The following is a 10,474-nucleotide window of genomic DNA, read 5'->3' as shown; positions in this document are numbered from 1 at the left end:
GACCCCGGCCAATCCTGTATGCGGGTGGGTGGGGCTTGCGCAGAAGGCCGCCGCGGGCCGCGGTGGGCGGGGTGGGGTTGGGTTGGCGCCGGGGGCGGGCTGGGCGCTTAGGAGCTTCCCGCCTTCGCTTGGCTTCGATCCGGCCTGGCCTCTGCGGAGGCCGTGCTCGCCGCAGCTCCGATGGCGGCCAGGTAGCTCTGTTCTCGTACAGCCTTCGAGGCGCGTTGGTCGGTCCGCTCTCCTCACGAGTCCCAGGACTGCGGCCCGCCTAGGTGGTGGGCAGTGGCTCTTCCTCATTCCCCTCCAGAGCTGAGCCCTGCTCCCTCACCTACGGCTAGACAAAAGCAGAAAAGCTGTTGAGAAATTCCCTTTTCTTTTTTTTTCCCCCATTAGAATGGAGAGAAAGGGGATTCAGAGTGCTTGGAAGTCCTAAAAACATGGACGTTTGGCTGTCTGCTCGCTCTAGCTGGAATTCAGGGGGAAAACCGTACCAATTTATCCAAAAAATGTCGATGAGGGAAAGGGTGAAGGCTGATGAGTGGCATGGCACCCCAGAGAACAGGGCTGGAAGCGAAAATAACACCTGGGTTCCATCCAGCAGCCGTGTGTCTCCCCAGCTGTACTGAGTGTGGCCCCAGCCGATTCCAGCGAGGAGAGGATCCCTCGGGATCCAGTTGCTAAATGGGACCTAAAACTCAGTTCAGCTGTAAAGTAGTTTTCCTGCCTGTTGGTTATGAAATATTTAATGCTCACTGAAACTAATTTTTAGTATGCCTGAATTTGCTTTCTGTTAAATGTTCTGCGTAGTCATTCTGCTCGAACTCCTTTTCCTACCCTTACTTTGAGTTTCAGGCTCATGTATTCAGAAACTGTATTTTACATTTGAAATTAAGAATTGCTAGAGAGCACAGGTGCTATTTGGGGCATTCATTTGGGAAGCCACTGCTGTGCATGTTCTTTTTCTCAGCTGAAAAGAGGAATTAAAACACTTGCAGTAAGTTGTTTACAAATCATGGCTGATTTTTTTAAATGAAAAAGAAACAATAAAATTGAAATAATTTCATAATTGTTTAGCATAATTGCTGTTTCTCTTTTCTTTTTTTTTTTAAAGCTACAAAAATACTCCTGACTGAGAATTAACTGTGATTCAAAACAGTTTCATTTCTTCATGGAACGCATTAGGAAAGGGGAAAGCAATGCTGAACAGGAATGGAAACCAAGGAACAGGAACTTGAACATCCTTTTGTAACCCAGAATATACTAATCTGATACAATTTATACCATTCTTTTTTTACCATATCAGGGGGAGCAAGCTAGTTTAGATTTTTATTGGCTGAGAATATGGTTTTCTAGAAGATCCATACTGTAGGGCTTTAAGAATTGTTCTATATTTGTACAGCATCTACATTTGTAGCTTTGTAGATAATTTTACTTTCAGCATAGATTTCAGCTTTTATACTTGCTTAAGTTCCAAACAAGTAACATTGAGCTTTTATTTTGAAACAAAACTAAAGCAATTTAGGAGCAGATAACTTCTATGATTTGTTACTCGCTTACATAGATGCATGCTTTCTTTAGGACAGGGTAAGATTTAATACATTACTCCAATTTAAGATTAATAATTAATCTAGTAATTACACTATCTTAGCAAAACGAATCTTGAGGCAGATCTGCTAGCTGTAAGACTTGAAGATTTAGACCATGAGATACAATGAGACAATCAAATATGATGGTTTATAGTAATATTAAACTAGTGTTCAAGTGCATACTTCAAGAGCTATCCAGTGATTTCTGCTCTTCTATGTATACTAGCTTAAATTTTTAGTATAGACACATGCTTGTCTAAACTGATTATTTCAATTGACAAAAGGCTTGAACCTATTTTCGCAGTAAAACATTGTGTGTAGGAGGTAAGGAAAAAAAAAGGTGTGATGTTGCAGACCACAATTTTACTCTTCAGAACCCTGTGGTCAGGTTCTGTTTTTCCTCCTCTGGCAGTTGATGACAGCATCGTGTTAAGGTAGTGAAGTGTGCCCTTTTACTTACTATGTGTATGATATATATTTTTGATAAATCTCTAGTGTGCTGAACTCTATCTTTGGAAAGTAAGTAAACTTTATTTCTTAAAGCAGTGTTCATTTGTATAAAAAGAGACCGGTGAAACCCTGTACTTCTATTACTTACACTTAGTTTTTTCATGTATCTCTTCAGAATTTAGATTATCTACTGTTTGGAAACTGAGATAACTGGATGGACTTACACAAAGACAACTCACTTATTTTTCTGGCCACCTGCTTTCCTGCCTGGTCTATAATTCTGTGTCTATACTATTTAGGCTTGTCTATGTTATTTAAGCTCTAAGTCCCAGGTTTAAAGACCCAAGGGTTTTTTTTTCTCTCTTTGATTCCACAGTTTCTGTGTTATATGTGGGCCCATTTCACATACAGCCCACTGTGTCATTTCTGTTGTCCTATCCTCTAAACAAACAAACTTAGCAAACATAGCTATTCTTATTTTCATAGTTGCTTTTTCTGGTAAAAAAGTAAATGAAACAAAAAAAATATAGCCTCCAGATAAGAGAAGTTTTCCACTTTTCTGTTGATTTACTGTTCTAAGTATGTAGTCAAGGAATTAAACAGAAAATTAGAAAGTTATGTCCCACCAGCCATCTAGGCTGCAAGCAACTGCATAGGATTTAATACTTAGTCTGCTATTAAGGTTTGTTGATTTGTTGTTCTACTATCCAGAAAGCAAAATGAAATTAATGTCTTTTGCAGAGTTGTAGAAATCAACTGGAGATCTGCTTGGCCACATGGAAGTAGCTAAGAATGACTCCTTTACTTTGTGCTTCAGTTAAACAAGATGAGCTAGTTCAGAATTTGAGTAAACTCAGAGAAGAAAAAAGATCCAGTCATTGTCATGGGGTAAGTAAACCCAGTTTAAAAATCACAAGGCAAATACATTCAAATTGGCTATATGATTTCCTTTTGTGTGTTGAAAGACCATCCAAGATTAGGATTTTTTATTACTTATTTATTATTTTATTGGGCATTGCATAAACACAGAATAGCATAGAGGCTCTATCTAACAGAACTTAGGATCAAGTAGACATGATAGATTCGCTGTGGTGAGGAACGATACCCTGTAAGCAGTGCAATGGCATCAAAACACATTCATTGTGTTCTTTTGGAACTTTGAGACAGGCGAGGAGAGATTACTCAGGAAAAGATAGGCTGGGAAAAACAGAAGACAAGAGGGACATGTGTACAGTAAAGCATTACAAAAGTCAGATTGGGGCAAACAGCCATTGGAATGATGGCGTGTCGGGCAAACTTGTAGGCAAATTTTGAACTGCCAGAGGTTCTTGCTCTGCCTTCTGCTTGACTTACAGGTTAGAATCTACAGGTGATTTCTCTCTGCAGTCTTTAGCTGCAGTCATATGGCAACAGTAAAGGAAGTACCATCTGGGTGTGACCAAAGTGAGGATGATCTTCCTTGACTTGTTCTGGGCCCAGGAATACTTGAGGGTGAGGGATTGAGGTGTTTGAGCATCTTTTGCTGTCTGTCTGTTCTTAAGATACAGGTTTTACACAGGAAAGTACAAAAAGATTGGGATTTCCAATGTATGCGTTTGTAAAATACTCTCTTTACGCTAGACATTTTGCCTGCGCAGAATCTTCCTAAAGCTAATGGAATTCCAGTTTATGGGGCATGAAGGGTTCTACCTTAATTTGAGAAGGATAATGACAGATATGAAGTAAAACAAAGCACAAGATACACAGATGATTCTTTACCTAAAAGCAAAACTTAAGCACAACAGATAAAACAACTGGTGTTAAATGACAAGGAAAATAAGATCCAGTAGCAACAAAACGACCCCCCCAACAATGTTTAGTTAAGCAATAGTAACTGAGATTAAAATTAAACTGAGATTAAAAAAGAGCCTGTTTATTAATCATTGTCCATTTGGGAATAAAGGAATTATCAGATGAGCTAAGAAGGGAGTTTTTCTGTCACACTATAATTTTTCATACCAAGAAATAGTTTTAGACTTCCCTCTAAAGTATATGGTCCAGTTATTTTGCAGACAGGACTCTAGATGAATGATTGATGTGTTTCTGTATGGTATTTCTTGCTTCTCTTTCCTCTTCATAAACTACTACAAAGCAGGCTTCTATTTTGTAAGAATTAAAACTTGGGATTTAGTCTTTGCGTAAAAGTGTTTCTCAGTTTTACAAAAATGGAACTGTGCAAAAAGGGGATAACATTTGTGGCATCAAATGTACAATAGTGAATTCTCAAGATTCTGTGCTACAGTATGAGGACAATCTGCCTGTTTCTTGACACTCTACTATCTCTGAAAAAAAGAAAACTGTGTTAAGAACGTACAGGGTAGGTCATGTAATTGGGACAGGGAAAGTGAAGCAAGTATGGATTTGTGCCTCTGCCCTATAATTAAAATTCTCAATGGGAACCATACATCAAAAAACCTTTTACAATTAAACAGCAGTTGAAGTAATTTTGCTATAATATGTAATTGAGTTATAATTGTAGAGCCTTAAGAAAGGCAGGAAAGGAACAGGTACTCGATTTTAGGTAGCATGTAAAAGTGAAAAGCTATCTTGCTGTTTTGTGAAAAACAAAAGTAGAAATCCAGTTCAATGTCTGCATCTGGTAATCAGTTACTGGCTGTTATGCAATGATGTGCAATTTCTGTGGTGACTGATTGCAGTTTTTATTTAGAACCTATTAAGCAAATAAATATTCTACTTGCAGAGCAGGTGGAACCACTGCTGCATACATTAAAGCAGTAGTGCATTCTTAAGAGATCATACATTGAATACAAGCTCCTACATCTCTACGGTTTTATGAAACCTTTTTTTTCATTCTGAGACTGGTTCCTCCTTTCAGGCTGAAAATCCGGTTGCAGTCTAGTCATCTTTGTTTTGAAGGGCGTCTATTAGGTGATGGAGAGATTACAAACTAGTTTGTAAGACTATATTTAGAAAATCAAATGTCGTTAATTTTTTTTTTGTCATGGCGTGAAATGTTTTCTAGAAGGGACAGAGGGGTAGTGAAGTAGCCGTAGAATGGCTGGCTTGGAGAGTGGTTATTTAGAAGAGCCAGATTATGGTTTTAATATAAAATTATTTTCTGGATTTTCTAGTACTGTATTGACTATACAGTTAAAAAGAGGTAGTGTTGGAATGAGCTTTCAGATCACAAGAAGAACGCCATTCTTATTGGTGTTTTAGTAAAAGCTTTGAGTTAAAAATTGCTATTTATAAATCCTGTAAAATGTTATCTTACTATTGTAGCATGGAATTAAGATGTTTTTGATGTCTAAAAGCTTACATTTTTCATATTCATGCTGAAAGCCTCTGTTTGTTGGTATTAGGTGGGCTGTTCTTTCTAAGGTGTTTCAGAGGTTCACATGGTTGAACAAAAATGGAGAGATTGAAAGGATTTTGCTATTTAATGTAGTAAGTAGGTTCTTCAGATACTGTCAGATTCTTGTCTGATTAGAATCTATTTTAATATACGTTAAACAAACAAACAAACAAACAAACCCCTGTGTGTTGGTTTGTATTGGTTTTAAACCCCTGTTTTCATGTTTAGTTCATTTCATATATATCTGCTTGGCACTAAACCTGCATTGTTTTACAACATTTATATTTACTTTGTTTAAATGGTAATCATTTAATCAACTGATACATACAATATAATTACCTATTTCCACATACATCTTTGTGCATTTGTGTGTTGTTTCTATTGTAATGTATATTTCCCTTTTGGAATGGAGTTTGTATCTCTGGATATGCAGTTCTTCAAATAACAGCTTTCAAGATCACCAAATGATTAAAACTATTATATTAAATAGTGTTATCTCAGAAATTACATTCTAGAAACTAGAAAATGTAAACACTTCTATTTAGCGTTATATTGTCAGAGTAATACGTGCTTTTTCTGCAGCTTGGATAATGATAATAAATTGGAGACTTATGTTTTCAAGCTCTTACGTTTTTGGCCACGTCTGGGACAAATTTAATTTCAAACAAAAATATTTTAGGGAAAATTTAAGCTAAAAAACTCTTAAAATGTTTCCAGAAAATGCTTCAAATTTGCATTTTATTTTGTAAAAGTATTTATTATCATTGGTATGAGTCTATCATCATAATAACCATTTCATTTTCCTTCCTGATGGGTTAATAATACAGCAGTAAAACAAACAAAACCCTGCACTTTATACTTATTTTCCCAATTTTTAAATGACTGGCTAATAAAGGAAGAAAATAAGCATAATATCTTCAAATGCAGTATATACATCTGTACTAGAGGCAGGATGAGAGTCTGGATGAATTACCAATATGATATATGGAGATTGCACAACGATCCAATAATTGGTACTAGTTTGTGAATAACTTTTTTCCTCGCTATGTTCCGCCCCCCCCCAGATAAAGTGAATTCTTTATTGTATCACATTCTTTCTGGATAACTAAAAAGTGCCACCAAAACATAAACAGGAATGAAAGCACAGGCTAGAACTATTCTTTCACTTCACAGCTAGAAAAAAAACCCAATGTTCCAGGCTTACTTTACCTGAAATTTAAGAAAGTTTTAGACTGCATTAGTAGAGAAACGAAAAAATATACTATTTTGCAAATCATAGAAACATTCAGGCTGAAAGGGGCCTCGGGAAGTCTCTAGGTCTCCTACTCAAAGCATAATCAAGTTATGAGGTTAGACCAGGTTGCTTATGACTTCATCCAGCCTGGTCTCTGAAAAACTCCAATACAGTCCAATCTGCACAGTGAAGGACGGTAAGCCAGCAATGATGTTCAGCCAGGCCTTTATAAATCTTCTATAACGAGAACGATGAGCTGTGACCATTTATTAGTAGTCTGCTCTGTTTACCTTTGCCAGACTGAAGGCTATGAAAGCCTGTGGGGGTTTTAACAGAACAAAAAAACATATGTTACTTTGTATTAAGACCTAAATTGAAACTTTGGCAGCAAAATCTGCATGTATCACAAATAAGCACCATCCAACCTGGTTTGTGAAGCTATGTTGTTACAAATCACAACCAAGCGGATAGACAGGGTTTCTAGAATGACTGCTGAACTCCCTACTATTAGCCTTATTTCGAAAGAAGCCCTTGTCCCATCTTGGTGCAGTTTTATTTTCGTGCCTAGAGAGTGCGTGCCTGTGTGCTCCAGTGCTAACAGCACTATGCAGAAGCAATATACGTCACTTGTTATAGAACGGACCTTGAAACTGAAGTTCTAGTTCTGTTCCAGATCGCTCTCAAGCCCATTAACTTCTAATAACTGATATTGTGTACCTTTTCTATTTTGGCTTGAAGGTAGCATATAGTTTAACTAAGGAGTGAAAAGGCTTGATTTTTAAGGCCTTTTTCCTGCATTTCATGATTCACCAAGAAATCATGAAAACAGAAATCATCTGAAGAAATACTGGACAATTTCCAGAGGCTTTCAGATGTTTACACTCAAAAGGATGGGAGAATGCACACCTTTTTCTTCAACACAATGCTCCCTTCTTTTATATTCCAAGCTGATCACTCAGGTCATAATACTGAATTCACCTTGTCATTTACACGGGGGGAAGTCATTTATTCTTCCTTACTGTTATTGTTCACAACTTAATAGACACAAGAAGGGCTTGGATACATTAATAATTTTTAATTTGGCTGGAAAAGATTTTATTGTCCTTGAAAGACTATAATTTCCATGCATTGAAAAAACAGATGAATGTCCTGGGTGAAACTCTGGACTCGCTGGCGATAATAGGGCCTGGATTTCACCCTAGGGTTTTATGTAATAAGCTATTAAAGTGACATTTAAATAGATGACCCTGCAATGCAAAGACTAATATTTCATTCAGGCATTAATACGTTAAGTAGTCTGTCAAGGAAAAACTAATGACTAGAAATAATTGAAACTGAAAATAAATTTTTTAATTGATGTTTCTTTATCTTTTATCTGGGTAGATAAACTCCCTTAATTTTTTTTAGCATTCTAAGGATTTTTCTACCTAAGTCAATGTTTATAAATACATATTATGCTTTCTTGGAAATTTGCTGAGCTAGTGTCTCTGTAGTAGTGTGTCAACATATTACACTGGTATTGCTTAGATATGGAATCAGCTAGCAGGAGTCTCCTAAAATGGGATAAAACAATAAAAAAAAATATTTAATCCATTGTTGACCTTTATAGCTCCAAAAATGCAATAAAACACAAACTTTGGAAGGGAATTAAGAGGAGAATTTTTTTTTATCCTGGATTTATTATCACGATTTACTACTATTCATATTACAAATTGGAAGTTTACGTAAGACTATTGCAAACTGTGAGGCTGAGATCACACATACGCAATTTGCCAATTGAGCCTGGGCAGTGCAGATAATAATAGCTAGGTGCCAGATGCACAGAAACCCTGATATCCTTCTTTCAGGAACTTTTTTTTTTTCTCCCCCTCCCGTTAGCTTTTATCCTATAACAGGGAATATTCTGTCACAGCTGTTGACCAGTAATATATTATGTGTAAGCATCTGTTCTTATTCTCTCTAAATAATAGCATCATCTCTCTTCTGTGCAATGGTTACACCAATTAAGCATTAAAGTAAAATTGAGAATTAGTAAGTAGAAAATATAGAGAACTACTGTTCTTATAAATATAACTCGTATAAACTAAACCCACAAAAGCAAATATGGAAAAAATACTGAAGAATCTATGTTCTTCACTTTTCTGTCCAAAACCAGATCTCTTGCCACTGTAAAAATATCAGAGAGCAAGACTGAACAGTGTAAACTTAACCTTATTTCTGTTCTGTTGCTTTCTTCTTTTCCCAAAAAATCTATTGTCAAATTATCTTCTCCCAGCTTAATCGCTTACTCTGTCAAACAGCCAGTGAGATATTAATGTTGGGAAGGCACATTTCCTGATCATGTGCATGTACAAAACAGTGAAAGGTGTAGCCCATAGTATTTTAGTGGCTGGCATAATGTGAGCTGCATGCTTGGGATCATAAGAGGAGAAATTATTGTATGTACTGCTAAGTGACTTTATTTTACGCTTCTGTGATTTAGTGATGTGTATATTTTAAATGTATTAATTAGTGGAGTATGGTACAAGATGTGTTCATCATGGCTTCCACTGTATATATGCTAGAATTTTGTAAGGAATTTTATAAGGGTTTTAGTCCTGGAGAAATGCTCCGCATCTGCTTTATCTTTTTTTCTTCCTTTACTTATGTTCATAAGATTAGTCTGTTCTGAAAAATATTGTTCTTTCCTGTTATATGGTAACCACAAAAAACTATTTTACTAATGAGATTAATGAGGCATCAATAAAGACATCTCTCCGTAAGAAGCAGCATTGTATAGAACTTCATAAAGCAGCTGTAGTAGTTTAAGCAAGGTGAGATAATAATGAATTCTGCAAGTTTTTGTCTCTCTGCCTGGATATATTAATTCTGACTGTTCTGCGTGATAAAAGCATAGCATCTCTCCAGAGCGAGTGAAAGACTTGATTCCTTGATGTTCCAGGTAGCTATTAACCAGGACCCCAACTATGTCATATTGTCCAAGAATTTTTTGAAGGGTGGAATTTAGCATCCTAAATAGAGGCATCTAGTGTAATTTTAAGTGCTGCCTGGGAGCTGAGATGTCTTCATGGGGCTGACACATATGACGCAGGCCTTAGGAGAGACTCTTGGCCTTGGGGAGTAGAAGCTAGAGGCCACATGGGATATTCTAGGACAGCTACAATATTGTTAGATGTCTCTCTAGTTGTCTGAATTATTCTGTTGACATAGGAAGATTTTGGGGGGGAACGGGACTAAATAAAGTCCTTTGGCTTTTTAATTTCAAAACTGAGCAGTTCTCTTATGCTGCTGACAAGTGGAGAGGTTTATTTCTAAAGTACTACATCTTTCTTCTTAGAAAGATTGATTAAAACTGTTTGTAGTACAGATCTTTTCCATCAGTTTAGCTGGCAAAACAGTGACATCATGACATCCAGAGGAAGACGAATTTTATATTTTGTTTATATGCTCAGTGTTGTCAAGGTGAGGTGGCTTCCTCCCACCATCAGGAAAAAAAAATCTTAAAAAAAGTCAAGAAAACCAGCCAGAGGTAAAGAAAAATGTGTTCGTGACTGGAAATTATCCCGTCTCTAAGCTCAAGGCACACTGTGCATGGCATTTTGAGGCAAATTAGATCTCTAAATCTATTGGGTTACTGCAGAGAACACAGATATTCTCAACTAAGCCATTACGTCCTTTCTTGATTAACTTGTAAAACTATAATAGTGTGATTGTCATACCACTTGAAAGAAATAATTTTTTTTGCAATTTCCAAAGATATATGGGAATGTATTCAGTTCAGAATGAATGACATTCTGGTTGCAACTGCTCACTTTTAATGTAAATAAAAATGTAGATCCAAAAGCTCAG

At 36.7% G+C, this 10,474-nt stretch overlaps 1 protein-coding gene across 1 annotated transcript in view; it reads left to right on the top strand.

Moving 5' to 3' along the window:
* The first annotated feature begins 125 nt into the window (after positions 1-125).
* The window catches only part of ZMYND8 (zinc finger MYND-type containing 8), an 84,380-nt gene continuing 74,031 nt past the window's right edge, over positions 126-10,474 (top strand). Inside the window, exons 1-2 of the mRNA XM_087749438.1 lie at positions 126-191; positions 2,778-2,924. Coding sequence (XP_087605564.1) covers positions 2,920-2,924 — 5 coding nt within the window. The 5' untranslated portion in view covers positions 126-191; positions 2,778-2,919. The remainder of the gene's footprint in view (positions 192-2,777; positions 2,925-10,474) is intronic.

Source organism: Nipponia nippon, unplaced genomic scaffold (assembly GCF_047370975.1).
Source record: "Nipponia nippon isolate SJK-2023a ecotype South Korea unplaced genomic scaffold, ASM4737097v1 scaffold_13, whole genome shotgun sequence".
In the NCBI taxonomy this organism is placed as follows: Eukaryota; Metazoa; Chordata; class Aves; order Pelecaniformes; family Threskiornithidae; genus Nipponia; species Nipponia nippon.
This window is presented reverse-complemented; position numbering and strand designations above follow the sequence as displayed.